Source organism: Bombina bombina, chromosome 3 (genome assembly GCF_027579735.1).
Source record: "Bombina bombina isolate aBomBom1 chromosome 3, aBomBom1.pri, whole genome shotgun sequence".
NCBI classification, from domain to species: Eukaryota; Metazoa; Chordata; class Amphibia; order Anura; family Bombinatoridae; genus Bombina; species Bombina bombina.
In genome coordinates this window covers 702570999-702593002 of record NC_069501.1, presented here as the reverse complement: position 1 = coordinate 702593002, position 22004 = coordinate 702570999, and the positions used below count along the sequence as shown (strand labels likewise).

The window sequence follows — 22004 nt, the reverse complement described above, 5'->3', positions numbered from 1 at the left end:
AGAGCGCAAAAGAGAGGGGGGAGAGCACAAAAGAGAGGGGGGAGAGCGCAAAAGAGAGGGGGGGAGAGCGCAAAAGAGAGGGGGGAGAGCGCAAAAGAGAGGGGGGGGAGAGCGCAAAAGAGAGGGGGGGAGAGCGCAAAAGAGAGGGGGGGGAGAGCGCAAAAGAGAGGGGGGAGAGCGCAAAAGAGAGGGGGGAGAGCGCAAAAGAGAGGGGGGAGAGCGCAAAAGAGAGGGGGGGAGAGCGCAAAAGAGAGGGGGGAGAGCGCAAAAGAGAGGGGGGAGAGCGCAAAAGAGAGGGGGGAGAGCGCAAAAGAGAGGGGGGAGAGCGCAAAAGAGAGGGGGGAGAGCGCAAAAGAGAGGGGGGGGAGAGCGCAAAAGAGAGGGGGGGAGAGCGCAAAAGAGAGGGGGGAGAGCGCACAAGAGAGGGGGAGAGTGCACAAGAGAGGGGGGAGAGCGCAAAAGAGAGGGGGGAGAGAGTGCAAAAGAGAGGGGGGAGAGAGTGCAAAAGAGAGGGGGGAGAGAGAGCGCAAAAGAGAGGGGGGAGAGAGAGCGCAAAAGAGGGGGGAGAGAGTGTAAAAGAGAGGGGGAGAGAGAGCGCAAAAGAGAGGGGAAGAGAGGGCGCAAAAGAGAGGGGAAGAGAGGGCGCAAAAGAGAGGGGGAGAGAGAGAGCGCAAAAGAGAGGGGGGGAGAGAGCAAAAGAGAGGAGGAGAGAGAGCGCAAGGGGTGGGACCGCTGTACTGCAAAAAATGGCCCGTGTACACGGGATTTAGGACTAGTTAAAATATAAATACTGAATTTTCATTTTAAGGGCTACAGCTTCTCTTCCTCAGAATAAATGCTAAACCCTTGTTCTACAACCAGGAGGTCTGGAATCGCTGGTCCATCAGAGGGTGCGACTCGAAAACATATTAGTTTTGTATTGGTATTAATATAGGACACTTGTAGAAGACAGGTATCATTCACTGAGTTGTTAATGTAATATAGTTGTACATATTGCTTTGCACTTTTTCTATTTCATTTTTCTTCTACAAAACTCATTTAACAGTGTTTACATTTCCATATACAATATTGCAACTTTTTATTGATTACTTGTGTGTGTCTTGAGTTTGTCAAATTTTCCTAAAAGAACAGTTCTTTAAAAAAAATGCTGTGTAAACTTTCATTCACTATACATTTTTACATTTGTAGCATCACTGAAATGTTCACACTTTACATCTCCTCTAATTTGAAGAACTTCCAGTCTGCTTGCTCACTTATTTTTACATCTTAAAACAAGTTAGTAGTGCACAAGAGATTAACTAACCAGCACTAGCTGAGGAAGCATTTTCTCTATATTATTTATAAATAATTAAGCTGTAGCAGATTTCAGTTTTGTATTGTTAAAAGTGCTGAAAGTGCCCATATATGTGATAATTGTTCTGAAGAAGCGAATCTAGAAGATATTGTTTTAAAACTAATACATTGTGTGTGGCACTAACAGAACACATACCATCCCCTGTCCATGGCTCTGTTAATATGTTTTCTGGCCCCGATTTCTCCTCCTTGCCTTTGACATCACAAGCAATAAGACTGAAATGTAGTGGTCTACCTGAAATAGAGAAAACAGTTATTGCAAAGATGTTCTGGCAATTAATACAAGACAATTAGTATTTGAATAATTTAATGATGTACTAAAACTCATAGCAACACAGATAAGACAGTAATGGCAGCTACGTCATCAAAGACCATCATGAGTTGTAATAGAATAATCAGCAATGAAACAATTACGATGAAAAGACCTAGGTACACACTCCTAAATGTAGAAACAAAAACGGTTAAATCCTACTTAATGAAATGTTTATCCTTTGCTTCATTTCCCAAGGTAAAGCATGAAAAATCTGTCCAAAACCTATACATTATGGGCAGACACATGAAAGAAAATACATAAATAAATAAATAAATATATATATATATATACATACATAAACACACACACACACACACATATATATATATATATATATACATATATATATATATATATATATATATATATATATATATATATATATATCCCTCTTATGAATATAAAACGGTGCATGAAAACAAATTATGCTTACCTGATAATTTAATTTCCATCTGTATGAGGAGAGTCCACGGCTTCATTCATTACTTGTGAGGCTTAAATACCTCCCCCACTCCCCTCATCCCCCAGTCATTCTGCCGAGGAAACAAGGAACCGTAGGAGAAATATCAGGGTATAAATGGTGCCAGAACAACAAACAAAAATTTTGGTCCGCCCAACGGAGAAAACGGGCAGGCGCCGTGGACTCTCCTCATACAGATGGAAATGAATTTATCAGGTAAGCATAATTTATGTTTTCCATCCTAATATGAGGAGAGTCCACGGCTCTAGAGGACACTGAATTAAAATGGCAGGGTAAAAAAGAGGCAGAACCTATTCTGAGGGCACCACAGCCTGCAAAACCTTTCTCCTAAAAGCTGCTTCAGCCAAAGCGAACACGTCAAATTTGTAAAACTTTGAAAAAGTATGTAAGGAGGACAAGGTAGCCGCCCTACAAATCTGCTCCATAGAGGCCTCATTCTTGAAGGCCCAAGACGAAGTCAAAGCTCTAGTTGAATGAGCCATAATCCTCTGAGGAGGCTTATGTCCCGCTGTTTCAAATGCTAAGCAGATAATGCTCCTCAACCAAAAAGATAGGGAAGTGGCAGAAGCTCTCTGCGCTTCCGAGAATAGACAACAAACATTGCCGAAGACTGTCTAAAATCCTTTGTAGCTTGAAGATAGAATTTCAAAGCTTGAACCACAGCCAAATTATGAAGTAATCGTTCCTTCGACGAAGGATTAGGACACAAGGAAGGAACTACGATCTCCTGATTGATGTTGCGATCAGACACAACCTTAGGGAGGAAACCCAACCCAGTGCGAAGTATAGCCTTATCAGCATGAAAAACTTGGTAAGGAGGCTCATATTGCAAGGACGCCATCTCAGAGACTCTGCATGCCGAAGCAATAGCAAGTAGAAAAAGAACCTTCCAAGACAATAATTGAATAAAAATAAGGAAAGAGGTGCCACATGTGTGAATCAGTATCTCGAGTATCTCATTAGTTGATAAGATGTGACAAACACAGGGTACTCACAAGATGTAAAGGCACCCACTTGTGCCTTTGGAGACAGGCTGGTTTTTAACAGCAGACCAGCTAGCTGGGAACAGGCATGATGCTGGATTTGCAGGCTTGGATGACCTCTGATAGCTTACTGGGTAAAGGTACAGCTTGGATCCCAGAATGAGAGTCAAAAAGGTGAAGGAGAGGCTATATCAAACCTCCCAAGGTAGCGTAGATAGAAGTATGTACAGAGCACAAATAGCTAATTAATAAAACTTCATAAATTTAAAAAAAGTAAAAACAAGTTAAAAACAGCTCATGCTCAATGTGTACATACAATAAGTCTGCAACGCGTTTCACGGATATCTCTGTTTCATCAGGCATAAGTACAGGATATGTGTTTGGCCCTTATATAGGGCTACGCTACCTAAGGCAGAGGGGACTCTCCCCTCCCCCCTACAATTAGTGTGAACACCAATCAGAATACCCTTTGTCTTATTGGTAGTTAGTTGTCACACCTGTGTAAAGAAGGTAGTACTTAATCAAAAAAATAACATCATCGTGTCAGCAATTGGATCAGTGAGGCCATAGGCATAATACACACTCATAATTTGTTCTATATTGACTTATACACGATCATACACACGCCAAACCGATATTACAATGATTGGTATTGTTATTGTTTAAAATATGAAAGTCTTACCTCCATTATGCTTATAAAGCATTTTTCAATCTGATACGAGACTTTAAAACTAAGCATAATACGTATGCGTTAAATGTATAATGACAACACAAATCCAAGGATCTGATTGGGGCAATGGTGTAATGGCCAATACCAATCCCCTTACAAGTTGGAGACACTCCCCTATGACGTCACCCATGTGATTCAGGAAATATACGTAGCTGAACTATGCTACTCAATGTATGGGCCTCTGACGTGTAGGTGCATGGGCCAATCAGTATCCTGATTTTATGTCAAGCCTATTATGACGGATATATACACACAAACCGGTCACCATGGTAATCGCCCAACTGAAATAGTCTAAAACTGTTATATCGTGTTCATAATAAATAGATATGTGATGGGTCCGTGTATCATTATTCTAAAATTAATATTTATCAGAGTCTAAATAGAGTTAACAATGTGAAGGGAGCCAGAATAACACAGTGAAATAAGAAATAAGGGGCAAATAACAATGTGTATGTGTGTTCATCATAAATAGATATGTGAAGGCTCCGTGTATCGTTATTCTAAGATTAATATTTGTCAAAAAAATAAAAAGTTAACGAAGTGGAGGGAGCCGAATAACACAGTGATATGTGGAGTAAGGAGCGAATAACAATGTGTATTAGTAGAACTGATATGGGAATATAATTATAATGTGAAAACATATCATGAAATCTACACACAAAAAAAAGTGCTACCTTGGCAATGGTAACATGGGTTGGCGTGAAGATCTACAATAAAAAAATGGCCAATTGGACAAATTGAAACCGGGTGACAACCTAACCGTAAGTGTATCAAGAAGAACCCCCCCCACAGACACACACTAAGATAAAAAAAACAACATGAACCTGGTAGTAACATAGGAAACCCCTAGTTTAAGTAAATCCTGCTGAATCTATAACCTCGTTGAGACCAAACGGGAACAGTGTATTACATTTATAAATCCAGAAGGTTTCTCTCTGTCTATGTCTGGTAAATCTATTAAAAAGATGACTGGGAGGGATACTCTCAAGTAAGGTTATCGTTATGTTACAAATTCCTGGTATATGTTCTTGACAAATATGTCTAGGTACACACGTTAGAATGTAGACTACATATGGAGTATCACAGGATAATCTGTTCATAATGGGATACTGTAATCCGGAGGTGTTCGATGTGATATTGGTCTTACCATGTGTGATATATCTGCACATGTAGCAACGTTTTTACCACATCTAAAGTTCCCTTTTCTTAAAGAACCAGCTTGGTTGTGTTCGACATCTCTCATATTTATATTTCCAACTTTATTTTTATTCCTACTTGACATCACCACTTTGCTGGGTGCTAATCTCTGTTTGAGGGTAGGTGCTCGTTTATAGACTAATTTTGGTTCTACCAGTAGTATCTTTCTTAGAATGGGGTCTCTCTTTAGTATAGACCAGTGTTTTTTAAGGACTATCCTAACTGCTTTATACTGCCCATTCTGTATACTCTCACTATTGTTGTTATTTTTATTTTGAGAGTTACTCAAAAGAAGATTTCTATCCAACATTCTAGCCCTATCACAACTGTTCTTGATTAGGTCTTAAGGGTAGACTTTTTCTAAAAATCGAGACGTAAGGGTAATCGACTGTTCGTAAAAAATTTCAATGGTGGTACAGTTACGTCTTATCCAACAGAATTGGCTAAAAGGAATGTTAACTTTCCAATTCATAAGATGGCTACTACTAAAATGTAGGAAATTGTTGAAATCCACTTTTTTTTTAAAATGTTGAAGTGCATATCTAGAGGGGAACATATGCACTTCAACATTTTTTAATGTTGAAGTGCATATGTTCTAAGAAAGATACTAAATACTAAAGATATCATTCTAAGAAAGATACTACCGGTAGAACCAAAATTAGTCTATAGGCAAGCACATACCCTCAAACAGAGAATTGCACCCAGCAAAGTGGTGATGTCAAGTAGGAATAAAAATAAAGTTGGAAATATAAATAGGAGAGATGTCGAACACAACCAAGCTGGTTCTTTAAGAAAAGGGAACTTTAGATGTTGTAAAAATGTTGCTACATGTGCAGATATATCACACATGGTAAAACCAATATCACATCGAACACCACCGGATTACAGTTATCCCATTATAACAGATTATCCTGTGATACTCCATATGTAGTCTACATTCTAACGTGTGAATGTGGCCTTCAATATATTGGAAGAACCTGTAGGAAGGCTAGAGTACAATGGAGTGAGCACCTTAGAAACATTAAGGCTAAATCTCTTAAACATAATGTACCTAGATATTTGTCAAGAACATATACCAGGAATTTGTAACATAACGATAACCTTACTTGAGAGTATCCCTCCCAGTCGTCTTTTTAATAGACTTAGACAGAGAGAAACCTTCTGGATTTATAAATTGAATACACTGTTCCCGTTTGGTCTCAACAAGGTTATAGATTCAGCAGGATTTACTTAAACTAGGGGTTTCCTATGTTACTTTCAGGTTCACTTTGGTTCATGTTGGTTTTTTCATCTTTGGGGGGGGGGTGTTCTTCTTGATACACTGCGTTAGAGAATCTTTCTAGGTTCTCACCCGGTTTCAATTTGTCCAATTGGCCATTTTTTGATTGTAGATCTTCACGCCAACCCATGTTACCATTGCCCAGGTAGCACTTTTTTTTTTGTAGATTTCATGATATGTTTTCACATTATAATTATATTCCCATATCAGTTCTACTACTATACATTGTTATTCGCTCCTTACTCCACATATCACCGTGTTATTCGGACCCCTCCACTTCGTTAACTTTTTTTTGACAAATATTAATCTTAGAATAACGATACACGGAGCCTTCACATATCTATTTATGATGAACACATAACACATACATACACATTGTTATTTGCCCCTTATTTCTTATTTCACTATGTTATTCTGGCTCCCTTCACATTGTTAACTCTCTATTTAGACTTTGATAAATATTCATTTTATAATAATGATACACGGAGCCATCTATTTATTATGAACACGATATAACAGTTTTAGGCTATTTCAGTTGGGCGATCACCATGGTGACCGGTTTGTGTGTATATATCCGTCATAATAGGCTCGACATAAAATCAGGATACTGATTGGCCCATGCACCTATACGTCAGAGGCCCATACATCGAGTAGCATAGTTAAGCTACGTAAATTTCCTGAATCACATGGGCAACGTCATAGGGGAGTGTCTCCAACTTGTAAGGGGATTGGTATTGGCCATTACACCATTGCCCCAATCGGATCCTTGGATTTGCGTCGTCATTATACATTTTATGCATACGTATTATGCTTAGTTTTAAAGTCTCGTATCAGATTGAAAAATGCTTTATAAGCATAATGGAGGTAAGAATCAAGGTGCAACCAGTAACACTTTCATATTTTAAACAATATTAATACCAATCATTGTAATATTGGGTTGGCGTGTGTATGATCGTGTATAAGTCAATAAAGAACAAATTGTGAGTGTGTTTTATGCCTATGTATATCCCCAGATATACAATGCGAGGCATGCCTGAGGAAACAGCGTAACTGCTGAGAAGCGTGTTGCATATCTGGGGGTACAGACTGTGTATACCCACCAGCTTTAACACTGCATTGTTTGAATTTTATATGGTTTTAATAAATCAGTTTTTAAACTACAACAGTGTTTACAAGCCCTAATTGCCAGGTGCACATATGTGTTGGGCATACTGATTGGTTAATCACTGTGAGTGTGTTTGAGCTGTCCCTGGACTACATGCAGCTGTCGGGAGGAGGTGAGCTGACACACCTTTATACTGCCAGCCTGCGTCTACTAGCACATAAGGGTGCTCTATGGAAATGTGAGTACCCTGTGTTTGACATTTTCTATCAGATTTGTCTATTTGGTGACTGATCACATGAGGAGCCTCTCTTATATTTGCTAGATGCTGTTGTTTTATTCCACTACATTCGTGTGAAGAGGGGTGCAGCCACTGTGATCCTGAAATTACTACAGGAAATTTAACCCCTGATGAAATGACAATACAATGGGAGTCGAGGAGCATTAACCTCTGATGAACTGACAATATATGGGAGTTCAGTATATCCTGTGACTAGGGTTATTGTTGTGTATCATTATCTGTATATACTTTGTTTGTTTCAACTTGTATGTTTTAAGTATTCTATCATTAATCGCCCCCTATAGAGCCATTTTTATAGTTCTTGTTGAATTAACGTTGGTAGATGACCCTTGGGAAGGATAGCAATATTTAACCTTTCGCTTGCATTTAGCAGGGCAAGGTAAAGCACTAAAGGCCGCAGACACTGCCATTTGCAACTGTTCAGAAAAGTCTTGAGGTAAGTCGTGCAATGGGGAGCTGCATGTGTAATTGGAGATGACTGTATGGAACGCAACTCGCGGGACGGAGACCCCCTCAGAGGTGGACGGCTCAGTTGTACTAAACATCTTAGTCTTTTTAGATATAATAACCTTATCAAGGCATGTGGAACATAGTTGAGCAGGTGGGTATACCGTAGCCTCCTCACAATAAAAACATGTATTAGCTCTTGGTAAAGAGGGAGTACCTTCTAACGTATCAGAGTCGTCCATAGCCTGGGCCTTTAAATTTGAAAAAATAAATGGCACCTTTATACCCCCAATGGCCAGGGCATTCACCACCTCCTCTGACTCAGGCCTCACAGAGAAATTGTTCTTCTCCTGTAAACCGCACGGTCAGGAAAGAGGAAGTTAATGAGGCCACACCCGGTCACATGGAGTGCCATGCAGGACCGCCCCGGCTGCAGGAAGAAAAGCGCGTCAAACTGACAGGCTGCACAGTTATCCAAAGAGAAAGTAAAACCTGAATGTTCCCACATCTGCCCGAGCATCATCTCACACATGTCGCAGCATAAAACATAATGAAACAAATCATGTATAAATCCCCCCTGTTCAATAATCCCCTTCCAGAGATATTAACCGTTGATTCAATACAGATAAAGGAGTTACACTGTGACCCTGTCTTGTTACGTTAACATATGATATAAAATGAAACGATCTTACCGGAATCATCGCCGTGTGACACACAGCATCTCAAGTTTGACAGATTGTAGCATCGCACCTGACATGGACTTGAGTGATAGAAGCAGGCAGTGAAACTTGTCAACACTTATTGCTTAGGAGTTGTTAATACGAGTCTGGATGGTTTCGCAGAAAGACTCTTCCTGCATCTCCAGACCCTAACATTCGTCAATGCTCTCACTGAGAGGCTGACAAGACTACTTAAAACTCAAGTCCCATAGTGAAGAGTACTACCCTCAATAAGAGACTACTCCGAATCTTCCGACACTTCTCTGCCATCCTCCTGTGATGAAAAGAAAAGAATGACTGGGGGATGTATTTAACCTCTTAAGGACATATGACAGATTTTTTCCGTCACAAAACAATTGAGCAAACTGAAAGCTGTGTCCTTAAAGGGTTAAGCCTTTCGCTGGGGTGTCTTTGCCTCCTCCTGGTGGCCAGGTTCTGTATTCCCACAAGTAAGGAATGAAGCTGTGGACTCTCCTCATGTTAAGATGGAATTCTAGGAGAAAATTATTAATGAGAATGTAAAACCCTCCCTCCTAAAACAGCCTAAGCAGAGTAAAAAAATAAATAAGGTGACATCAGAAATATTACATAGTCATATCAAACAGGGTAGTATTTCCTACAACCATCTACACAAGGGTAACTGACCAAAGTCAGCAAGAAATAGAGAATTTAGGTCTTTATTAACCCTTTTTAGGATACCAGTGATACAATAAAAACACTGCAGGACAAGGCTGTGTGGGCTAACACTGGTCACACCAAGAAGAGGAAATTATCAGCTGTGGAGCTAAGTTATGTTTAAATGTGGCATTCAAAGGGAGGATATGACCTAACTATGCAGTTGAAAGGTAGAATCCTATAGATCTCATTCCTTTTAGGGTGCAGACTGCGAGATCAAAGTTACCTATTTAAGTCGGGTTGATTAAAGGGGCAGTCTAGTCAAAAATAAACTTTCCTGATTCAGATAGGGCATGCAATTTTAAACAACTTTCCAATTTACTTTTATCATCACATTTGCTTTGTTGTCTTGGTATTCTTAGTTGAAAGCTAAACCTAGGTAGGCTCATATGCTAATTTCTTAGCCCTTGAAGTCCGGCTCTTATCTGAATGCATTTTGACAGTTTTTCACAACAAGAGGGTGTTAGTTCATGTGTGCCATATCGATAAACATTGTGCTCACTGCTGTGGAGTTACCTAGGAGGCAGCACTGATTGGCTAAAATGCAAGTCAGTCAAAATAACTGAAATAAAGGGGCAGTCTGCAGAGGCTTAGATACAAGGTAATCATAGAGGTAAATAGTATATTGATATAACAACCGTGTTGGTTATGCAAAACTGGGGAATGTGTAATAAAATGATTATCTATCTTTTTAAACAATAACAATTCTGGTGTAGACAGGCCCTTAAAGAGGAGTATTTGAAGATACCTGAACATCATAGTGGGTGCAGCATTTAACTGTCAGGAATTAACATAGCTGTACATAAAGCACAGAAAAGTTGCTTAGCTTTCATTGTACATTTCTATGGATATTCATGGTCTTGCTTTATTTAGATTACCAAATCTCCCTCCATAGCATGCTGTTTAAAAAGATTGGAAAGATGAATAGGATAACTGACCAAGATTACAAGCTCCGGCAGTACTAAGTGATCTTTAAAGAGCAATAAAACGCAAGCAGAAAATTCTGTAATATGGTAGAGCATTTTATTTTTACATTGTTACCTTGCATATAACTAGGTGTTAAACATACAATTAACATGTCTAGTGAGTCAATGTTGAGAGGTATACGTGTGTAGCCAATCACCATCTAACTCACAGTAGTGCACTGCTGCTTCTGAGCCTTGCGAGGTATGTCTTTCAACAAAGGATACTAAGTGAACAAAGTGCATTTGATAACACTGGGATTTTACCATAGTGGTGGAAATAAAGAGGACACTGGAATTACCATGGGGAAAAAGTTGAAGACTAGGGTAGAGAGAACCTCCAAGCACATTGTTTGTGATTTGCTGGTCTTTTGCCTAAAATCTTAAAGCAAAACAATTTTATTTATATGAATAGGAACCACCAGGCACTAGAATTTCTTCGCACCTCCAGAGCTGTACTTTAACTGTTTAGCAGCGCTGTAAGGGTTAAACACACAGATTTGAGCCGCCAATGCTAAGATTTCACGCTCTACCAAATTAGTAACTTGCACAGTAACAGCCCATAAAATGCATAGTTTGGGATTATTATGTGGTAGCAGGAAACAAAGCTAGTCTAAGTAGCTTTCTATCAATGTTTTCTCAGCCTTGTGTGTGCTGTGAACATAACACTTTAGTAAGGAGAATGCACTTTCCATAACATTTGTTTTATTGCTGCAGTTGTTCAAACAAAGAAATCAACTTCCGATTTCTGCAGATGGAGATTTAAGACTCCTGCTAACTGACATTGAAAAACTGGCATCACTTCATCAAGCCCTTCCATCACTAAAACAATTTTTGAATAGAAAAGTAATTACCAAATGTGGGATATAAGAAACTTGCATAGCGACTATTGACTTTAAAAAGCGGATATCACAAGGGGCACAGATAGTGAGTTTATGGAGCAGTAGCCAGAAATGTTTGGGACCCACTGCTCTGTCTGAATCTTGAATAGTATATTTTTACTTTTATGTCCCTTTAATTGTATGAAAAGTAAAGGAGAAAGCTGCCATGTTAAAGGGACACTGAACCCATTTTTTTTCTTTCATGATTCAGATAGAGAATGCAATTTTAAGCAACTTTCTAATTTACTCCTATTATACATTTTTCTTCGTTATCTTTCTATCTTTATTTTAAAAAGAAGGTATCTAAGCTTTTTTCTTGGTTCAGACCTCTGGACAGCACTTTTTTATTGGTGGATGAATTTATCCACCAATCAGCAAGGACAACCCAGGTTGTTCACCAAAAATGGTCCGGCATCTAAACTTACATTCTTGCATTTCAAATAAAGATAACAAGAGAATAAAGAAAATGTAATAATAGGAATAAATGAAAAAGTTGCTTAAAATGTTATGCTCTATCTGAATCACGAAAGAAAAAATTTGGGTTCAGTGTCCCTTTAAGTGTCCAACAGCCACATTCTAGAAGCTTCAAAGGCTGTTGTGAAAGAATATAACCTATGGAACCCTAGATCTGTGCACAGGATCAAAACGTGCCAAAAGCTAGGAATGAATCTGATGGAGCTGCATTATGGAACCACTCTAATCATTATCCAAAGTCCCAAATGTCATGGAAGGGCATGTGTTAAACAGATGTAGAGAAGATCTGGAGCAAGGTGCCCTGAAGTGAGGTTAAAATTTATACAATGTGTCAGCCCTGAAAACTGCAGAAACGCTATGTGAGCAACCTCTGTGCCAAAAAAACACTGCAGAATGTGTGATAAGAGACTTGCAGTTTACATGATCGGAACATATAGGGGTTAAAGCTATACATTTATGCTTAAAGGTATCCATCGAGTAGTAAGAGAACTGTAAAAGGAGCAGGGTTCAAAAGGAAAGCAGCCTTCTCCATGCTGAAAAAAGAAAAGAAAACAAAAAGGGAAAGTAAAGTAAGTAAAAGAAAGATGGGGGGGTTCCTAAAAGTTTCTGACTTTCTGCAAATATATCATAACACAAGGACTTTAAACATTTAATGCACTTTTGGGTTACTTCTTTAACTTCAAATCTTTGTCAAGCATTGTTATTTCAACAAATACCCAATACCCTCCTGTGGAATAAAAATGGGAACTTCTAACTTTGTCTGTTAGTAACGTAATGAAATGTTAAAAGGAAGAAGAAGAAAGTAATGAGAACAGAGACAAAAAAGGTTGTTACAAACTAATCAGAACAGCCAAAGGAAAACTGTTCAAATGTACAGAAGATGGGGTACAGAGTTAACAAGAGTGCTGAATCCTAAAACAAACACATAAATTATGCTTACCTGATAATTTTCTTTTCTTCAGATGGAAAGAGTCCACAGCTGCATTCATTACTTTTGGGAATTAAGAACCTGGCCACCAGGAGGAGGCAAAGACAACCCAGCCTAAGGCTTAAATACTCCTCCCACTTCCCTCATCCCCCAGTCATTCTGCAAACAGTAGAAGAAATATCAGGGTGAAAAGGTGCCAGAAGAAAAAAAATCACAGCCGCCCCTATAAAAACACGGACGGAGAGCTGTGGACTCTTTCCATCTGAAGAAAAGAAAATTATCAGGTAAGCATAATTTATATTTTTCTTCATAAATGGAAATAGTCCAGAGCTGCATTCATTACTTTTGGGAAAACGATACCCAAGCTACAGAGGACACTGAATGCTAAAACGGGAGGGTACAAAAGGCGGCCCATTCTGAAGGCACCAAACCTGAAACCACAACTACAGAAAATAATTCCGCTTCGTCCGAAGCCAGAAACATTTGAAAAAGAAAAAACAGCCCCAAGGACACTGACCCACAGATAGCCCACAAGTCGAACAAGAGCCAGCAACTGAGCCAACACTCCTCCAGAAGATACCATCGCCCTAAGGATGAACCTAAACCTCACACCCCTTCATAGAAAGGGAGACAACGGAAAACTCCCAAAAGGAGAGGATATGGAGGAATAACAAGGATTCCCAGAAAACCTTAAACAGGGCGCAATAAAATCCAAATAAAAGTGGAACCCAAAAAAGCGAACCATGCTTCCCGAAACAAGGGAAGGCAACGCCCAGACCCCGACAGCACTGAACCACAAGGTTGGATCGGGAAACAGAACAGAGAAGCAAACTTCTCTGAAAAATCAGAGCAATTGTCTCGAATAAACGACTGAAACCAATTCCCAAGTCACCATGAACTCAGAATATCAAAATATTCTCACCAACATGTGCGATAACCCCAGAGAAGCAGCCTCTGAGCACCAAACGCAGCAGTCATACCAAGATGACTGGGAAAAAAAAGGGAAACACTTGTAGGCAAGGTAAAAGTAGCCGAGGATAGAGCAACATCCACCAACTAGTGGGTATATTTAGGATATCCAAGGTCGCAAGGTAAACACATGTAGCCGGGCAACAAGAAGCCCAGAACCTAAAACAAAGGCTCTCCAGACCTCCACAAACCGAGAAGACACCGCTCATCTCAGATCCTAGTCCACACCGGACCAGCCCAAGCAACAGGATTAAAATACAAGGGAACAGAAGGGTCCCAACCACCAGCCCCCATAGAAAGAAAGGGCGTAAAAGGATGACCCCAGACATCCCAACAGAGCTCGGAAACCTTCCAAAAGCACCTACAAACAGATACTTCCAAGGAAGATCCCCATAGAGATAGGTAGAAAAGACAGAAGTCTTATGAATCTAGCCCGGCACTCTATGGCAGACTCCACATAGCATCCACAACGGGCACTCTAAAGGAGAACCCATGAAGATAAGCGGAACTATGTGGTCCAGAATGAAAACTGCAAAATCACAGACAGAAAGGAACATCTCAGAAAGAGAATCACCCTCTTAACAGGACAACCTGTCCACCCTCCTACACACAGGACAGGGCAACATTTTCCAGAGAGAGGAAACCTTACCTCTAAGGAAAGCAAGACAACCCACCTCAAGGGAAGGGCATAGACCAAGACGGCACACACGCTCACAAGGCCAAGCCGGTGTTTTGGTAAGAGGCCGAACTTTTGAAAAGAGCGAACCATGTCACTTCCTGTGACGTTACATCAGCTGTTTTACACATTTTGTCCCTAATGCGCATGCGTGGCAGCGTCATCACATACCTGGCCGCATGTCACTGGTAAACTATTTAAACCTGTGAAATTCAGAAACCCTTTCTATAGCGCATGCGTGGGATTTTGTATCACAAATGGGGGGTTTATGGAAAGCTGTTTTTATTGGTCTCCGCAGCAATATTCGGAACTCCGCCCCCCCATCCCACTGCAACTACTCCCATTAAGCCAAGTCTCCGTGCGTGCATGACAAACAGCCACTCGGCTATCGCCACTGCTGCTTCTGCTGATTCAATGCAGCTTTTCACAGGCTCCCTTCAATGTCATTGTTTAAACATTTGTTGCAGCAGTAAGCATTGGATCAGCAGAAACAGCAGTGGGGGGGCGGAGTTCCAAATATAGCCGAGGAGACTAATAAACAGCTTTCCATAAACCCCCCATTTGTGATACAAAATCCCACGCATGCGTTATAGAAAGGGTTTCTGAATTTCACAGGTCTAAGTAGTTTACCAATTCGGCCAGGTATGTGATGACACTGGCACGCATGCGCATTAGGGCTAAAATGTGTAAAACAGCTGATGTAACGTCACAGGAAGTGACATGGTTCTCTCTTTTCAAAAGTTCGGCCTCTTTCCAGAACACCGGAAGTAGAGCCGAACAAAAATCATCCAGGTGCCCCTGATGAACCTGTAAATAGGAACTCTCCAAAAGGAAAGCACATACCCTCAAGAACAAGACAGGCCGCAAGGAGCCTAAGCACACAAAGGTCCTGGCCCAGCTGCTAGCAGCACAACTAGCAAGACCATAAGAAATAGTCCACGTTCCCTGGAGAATAATGGCTTCCGGACCAGAGCCCAAAAATTGTGTAGACAAACAATACTCCAGGGAACACCATAGCTCGTCTGAAGAAAAAACAGACTACACCGGGAAGTAAGACCAACCCGTAGAACGGGTCGAAGACTCACACAAAAAAATTCCAACCCAGGGGGAAGAGAACACCCCGTACAGAAGTCCAACTCCAAAGAGCAATAGGGCACACCAGAACCGAGAAGATTCTAAGCCCAACAAGCTAAAATACCCACACTTCCATAACCGAGGGGAAAACCTCAGGGACAAAGCCACCAGAAGAGCGAGTAAATAAGGCTAGGCCTCAAATCTCCTCAGAGTACCAACCCAAAGGACAACATCCAGGGAAGGCAAATGCATAGCACTTCTATCCCGAAAACAACCCCTAGACATAGCTAGGATAAGAAAAATAGCCATTATCCCAATAAGGAACACAAACCCCCTGAAAAAGGAGTCCGCAACCGCTAAGGAGAAAATATACCCAGACCAGAGATCTCGACCCCAAGGAAGAGTCCTCAAAAAAGGAACAAGTCCAATAGCCCTGGGAAGGCAAGACCGCCCAAAACAGCAGCAAAAAGGTCCAAAACCTCCAATCCTCAATCCCGAAGAATCGGAACCTACAGAGTGGACGGACTGAAACTCCACCGAGTCCCAAACGACCAGCTCAAAGCCAATGAGGACTGAACCAGTCCCCCATGCCCCACGATCCCGCAGGTCCTTACAGAATACTTAGTTGAAACTTGTAAAAACAAGATAATAAAACAAACACAAACAGTAATGCAAGCACTCAGCGCCAAAACCGGACCCGCCAGGCAGACAGGCGCCACATGACCGAATTTAGGCCTCAAGTCATAAAGGAGCTGAACCTCAGCCCTTACTTGCAAGGCTGAGATACACACCCCCAGTGAAGGGAGCATAAACGACAAATAGAGGACTAAAGCGTCCAGAGAACAACTTCCATAGAAGTAACCAGTGCGATCATGAAATCGCGAGTACCGATTCCAGAAGAGAAAATTCCCGAAGGAATATAAAACAAAACATGAGCTTGTAAAATCAAATAAAAACATCCTAACCGGATTAAAAGAAAAGGCAACCCGTAGGTTCACGCCCAATGACAACAGGCACACCCGCAGGACCAGCCCAACGGAACCCTGCCAGACCAAGCTCAGGATAGGAAAAGATACTCAAATCAGATTATAAAAAGATTACTTCATCCCCTTATAATTATTTCTAAGAGCTATTCGGAGAGGAAGACCCAGAACCCCTATATCCATTAAGGATGGGATCCTCCAACAACGCCAGAATGTGCCGTAGCAGAACACAAAGGCGCACCATAAGAATTTGGATACGGAAATGCGCCGCAACCTCTGGAGGGAAAAAAACACCTTCCAGGGAAGGATAAGTCTCTTGGGAAAAACATAAGTAATACAATACATTCATGAGAAAGTAAAATGAAACGATCTTACCGGAATCTATGCCGTGGAACAGAAACACGGCCCTTCGTGTATGACAGATAGTAGTGTCGCCTCTGCCATAGACTTGAGAGAAGAAAGCAGGCAGCAAAACTCGTCAACGCTGATTGCTTGTGGAGCTGTTAATATGAGTCGGGATGGTTTCGCAGAAAGCCTCTCCCTGCATCTCCGGACTCTAACTTTCATCCATGCTCTCACTGAGAGGCTGATAGGACTACATAAAACTCCAGTCCCATGCCGAAGAGTACTACCCTCCATAAGAGACTATCGAAAACTTCTGACACTTCTCTGCCAACCTCCTGGGACAAATGACTAGGGGATGAGGGGAGTGGGAGGAGTATTTAAGACTTTGGCTGGGGTGTTTATCCTCCTCCTGGTGGCCAGGTTCTTATTTCCCAAAAGTAATGAATGCAGCTGTGGACTCTTTCCATTTATGAAGAAAAACATCTGTCCGGGACAGTGCTTCCAGGAGGGATGAACTCACCTAAATCTGTCTCATGGATTGAGGGCTATGTTATTGACAATTTCACTCTGGGTTTAATATTCATGTTACTAAAAATAAATTTACCTCATAATGCAAAACTCAATTATAGCTAGGTTTGAATGTCACAATTTTCAATTCATGTACATTTATTTTACCCTAATAATGGAACATAATCATCAATCTGGACAGCTAATATGTGTCAAAGTCAAACAGCATGATACAATTATGAAGTTATAATGCAAAGTAGAACAAAGTTAATTTAAAAAAAATTCTACCCTAACTTTTAAACTCCCTCCCACATCATATTACACATTAGAAATTATTATACCAAATATTTTTATAAGACAAAATCTCCAATTATTTTGAGAAGGTGAAGTATTAGTCTTAAATTAAATAATTTATTAACAAGTTTAAGGCCACATACATTGTTTTATTAAAAGAATGACCAGAGTTATCTATAGGTCACATATAAAGTAACACTGTCTAACTGTGCAAAACTGTCAAAAGGCACTGAGGTAAGAGGCAGCCTTTAAGGGCTTAAAAATTAGCATATGAGCCAACCTAGGTTTAGCTTTCAACAAAGGATACCAAAGGAAAACAAAGCAAATTTGATGACAAAAGTAAATTGCAAAGTTGTTTAAAATTGCATGCCCTATCTGAATCATAAAGGTTTACATTTTGACTAGACTGTCCCTTTAATCCAAATATGTGTAGCAATTACCAACAGGGTTTCATAATTACCATATTTGTAGAGGAGGTTACTTCTTACAGATTCCATGGAAGAGAGTACAGCTGAGGCTTTGTAATGCACATCACCACGATCCATAACGGTGCAAAGTGAGGTAATTATTTTAGCAATACTTCCACTGGCCAAGGCAAAAGCCAGGAGGTTCAGGTCAACATCTGGAGTAGAACTGCAACTTAATGACAAAATTGAACCGTCACTATTGAAATCATGAGAAAATAACCCTTAGTGCGAAATGTCTTCAGTAAGTATCTAATGTAAAAACCAAAACTATGAAAGTTTTCCTCTAAAAGTGGATTTTTCATTTTCCTTTGTAAAAAAAAAAAATCTCCCAGGTAAGCATATTTTTTTAGGCTTTTTGAATTTTAGTTTTGCCAATATTTACTAAGGCACAAATTGCTTTAAAATGGTATTGATTATGTTTCATACAAGTGAAAGAAAATATAAAAATTACACACTGAACATATAAAGATACTCAATTGCAAAAAACATAAATCATGTAAAAAAAACTTACCTGATAAATTAATTTCTTTCATATTGGCAAGAGTCCATGAGCTAGTGACGTATGGGATATCCAATCCTACCAGGAGGGGCAAAGTTTCCCAAACCTCAAAATGCCTATAAATACACCCCCTCACCACACCCACAATTCAGTTTAATGAATAGCCAAGTAGTGGGGTGATAAAGAAAGGAGTAAAACAGCATACAAAAAGAGGAATTGGAAATATAAATTGTGCTTTATACAAAAAATAATAACCATGAAAGAAGGCGGCAACCAGGGCTTCATTGTTCCAACCTACCTCTGCGGCAAGCGTACGGAACTCAATAGCATACTGAGCAACAGATCTTGTACCTTGCTGAATGGACATGAGTCGTTTAGCAGCAGAGGAGGAGCGAGCCGGAACATCAAATACCCTTGGAAAGGAGGCCACAAATTCAGGGTAATTTGAAATCACAGGTTTATTAGTCTCCCACAAGGGATTAGCCCAGGCAAGAGCTGTGTCAGAGAGTAACGAGATGAGAAATCCCACCTTAGCTCTGTCAGAGGGAAACGCCTGAGGTAACATCTCAAATTAAATGCCCACCTGGTTCAAAAACCCTCTGCACTGAATAAGATAGCCTCCATATCGCTGAGGTAGAGGTGCAGAACCGGACATGCTCCTGGTAGGCATAGGTGCAGCAGCGGAAACAGGAGCAGCCATAACTTGCGGGACACTTTGGTCCAAATGTGCAGTGTGAGTCAGCAGGGTTTGCAGCTCTAGTGCAAATTGATCCAAGCGGTGATCCTGTTCATCCATCCTGGAAATGATGGCAGGTAAAGGTGGATTATTAGCACTAACAGGATTCATGGCCCTTGCGTAATGTCAGGGTGGCAGGAATCAGACTGAGACGAGAAGTGCAAAAATAATCACACCTTTATTAATAGCAAAAAATAATAAAAAGTCCACAAGTCAAATAACAAGCCAGGAGTCAAAACCAGAGCTGGCAGTCAGACGAGCCGAGTCAGGAGCCAAAGCGAATAGTCAGACGAGCCGGAATCAGGAACAAGGAAAACAGCAGAGTCAGAAACAAGCCAGGGATCACGAATCAGGAAGGACGTCTGGCAGCCAGGTAAAACACAGGAGCTCTCACAAACAGGTCTGAGACAACGCAAGGGCAAAGCATACTGAACAGAGGCCCTTTAAATAATAAGTGATGACATCACAATTCTGAGATCGCATCCTGTCTCACATGGATGATGCACAACAGTCTGGCCATAAAAGGAAGTGCAGGCAATGAGCAGCATCCCCCACAATGCACCAAGACAGGAAGAGAGGTGAGTAAAATGGCTGCCAGCAGCACATGGCAAACACAACAGGGGAAAAACCCTGACACTGAGGTGATGTTCTCCGACTGGAATCTGATAAACCGGACTAAAGATAACTGAGACCAAGCTACCAAGGCATTGAAGATTGCTCTCAAATCCAAGATGTTTATGGGGAGAGAAGACTCCTCCCGAGTCTACAGGCCCTGAGCTTTTAGAGAGCCCCAAACTGCTCCCCAGCCTAACAGGCTGGTGTCCGTAGTCACAATCACCCAGGAAGATCTCAGGAAGCAAGTGCCCCGAGCCAGGTTTTCCTGTGAAATCCACCACGAGAGAGTCCATTGTTAGGGGATCCAGATCTATCTTCTGCGATAAATCTGAATGGACTCCGTTCCACTGACTGAGCATGCATAGTTGCAGAGGTCTCAGATGGAACCGAGCAAAAGGAATGATGTCCATGGAAGCAGTCATAAGACCAATCACCTACATGCATCGAGCCAATGATGGAACGAATAGCAGACTGGAGAGAAAGGCTCAAAGTTTGGATTTCCTGACATCCGACAGGAAATTTTTCATGGACAGGGAATCTATGATTGTCTCTAAGAAACACACCCTTGTAGCTGGAACAAGGGAACTCTTTTCCTGATTAACTTGTCATCTGTGGTAACGTAGAAAAGACAACAACATCTCTGTACAAGTTGAAAAGATGACGCATGAATCAAGATGCCGTCTAGGTAAGGGCCACCGCAATTCCCTGGGATCTGACCACTGCCAAAAGAGCCCCCAGAACCTTTGTGAATTTTCTGGGAGCAATGGCAAGACCAAACGGAACTGCAACAAACTGGAAATGCTTGTCCAGAAAGGCAAACCTTAGAAACTGGTGATCTCTGTGAATGGGAATATGAAGATATGCACCCTTCAGGTCTATGGTCGTCATGAACTGACCTTCCTGAACTAAGGGAAGAATGGAATGAATAGTTTCCATCTTGAAGGACTGAGCCTTGAGGAATTTGTTGAGGCACTTTAGGTCTAGGAAGGGACGGAAAGTTCCCTCCTTTTTGGGAACCACAAATAGATTCGAGTAGAATCCTTGTCCCTGTTCCTCTACAGGGACTGGAACAATAACTCCCTCTTTATTTGATTTGAGGATAGTCTTGACAGGAGAAATCCGCCCCATGGAGGGAAAGACTTATTCTGTAACCCTGGGATATTAAGTCCACCACCCACGAGTCAGGAAAATCGTGAATCCAAGATTGTTGAAAAAGAGAAAGTCTGCCCCCCGCCCCCAAATTTATCCAAAATTGGATCGTGGCGGATCCTTCATGCTGATTTAGAGTCAGCGGAAGGCTTCTTGTTTTGCTTCCCCTTATTCCAAGGCTGACTTGACTTCCAACAGGTCCTGGGATTGCTCTGGTTTGGAAGAAGAGGAGGAAGACTTAGACCCTTAAGTCTGTTCTTCTTGTCCTGAGGTAGGAAAGATCCCTTTCCACCCATAATTTCGGAAATGATTTCTGCTAGACCAGGACCAAAAAGAGTTTTACCTTTACAAGGTAAAGCCAAAAGCTTGGCCTTTGAAGATACATCAGCCGACCAAGATTTTAACCACAGAGCTCTGCGAGCTTGCACAGTAAAGTTAGACATCTTAGCTCCCAGTCTAATTACATGCATGTTGGCATCGCAGATAAATGTATTGGCTAGTTTAAGAGCTATGATGCTATTTTGGATCTCCTCTACCATAGTCTCTTCTGATATCAGATCAGACAGGGCATTGCAGCAATAAGATGCCGCTTCCGTAACTGTAGCAATACTTGCCGCAGGTTGCCACTGTAAACCTTGATGGATGTACATCTTCTTTAAGTAAGCCTCTAACTTCTTATCCATGGGATCCTTAAAGGAACAACTATCCTCTATAGGAAAGGTGGTTCTTTTAGCTAGAGTAGAGATAGCTCCTTCTACTTTAGGCACCATGCACCATGAGTCACGAATGGAGTCAGCAACAGGAAACATCTTTTTAGAAACAGGGGAAGGGGAAAAGGGAACACCTGGCTTATCCCATTCCTGCG

At 41.1% G+C, this 22004-nt stretch overlaps 1 protein-coding gene across 1 annotated transcript in view; it reads right to left on the bottom strand.

Annotated features, from left to right (window-relative positions):
• The window catches only part of ZZEF1 (zinc finger ZZ-type and EF-hand domain containing 1), a gene marked incomplete in the record, with an annotated part of 722361 nt that overhangs the window by 574915 nt on the left and 125442 nt on the right, over positions 1-22004 (bottom strand). Inside the window, 2 exon segments of the mRNA XM_053707503.1 lie at positions 1490-1588; positions 18134-18312. Of these exon segments, the coding sequence (XP_053563478.1) occupies positions 1490-1588; positions 18134-18312 (278 nt within the window).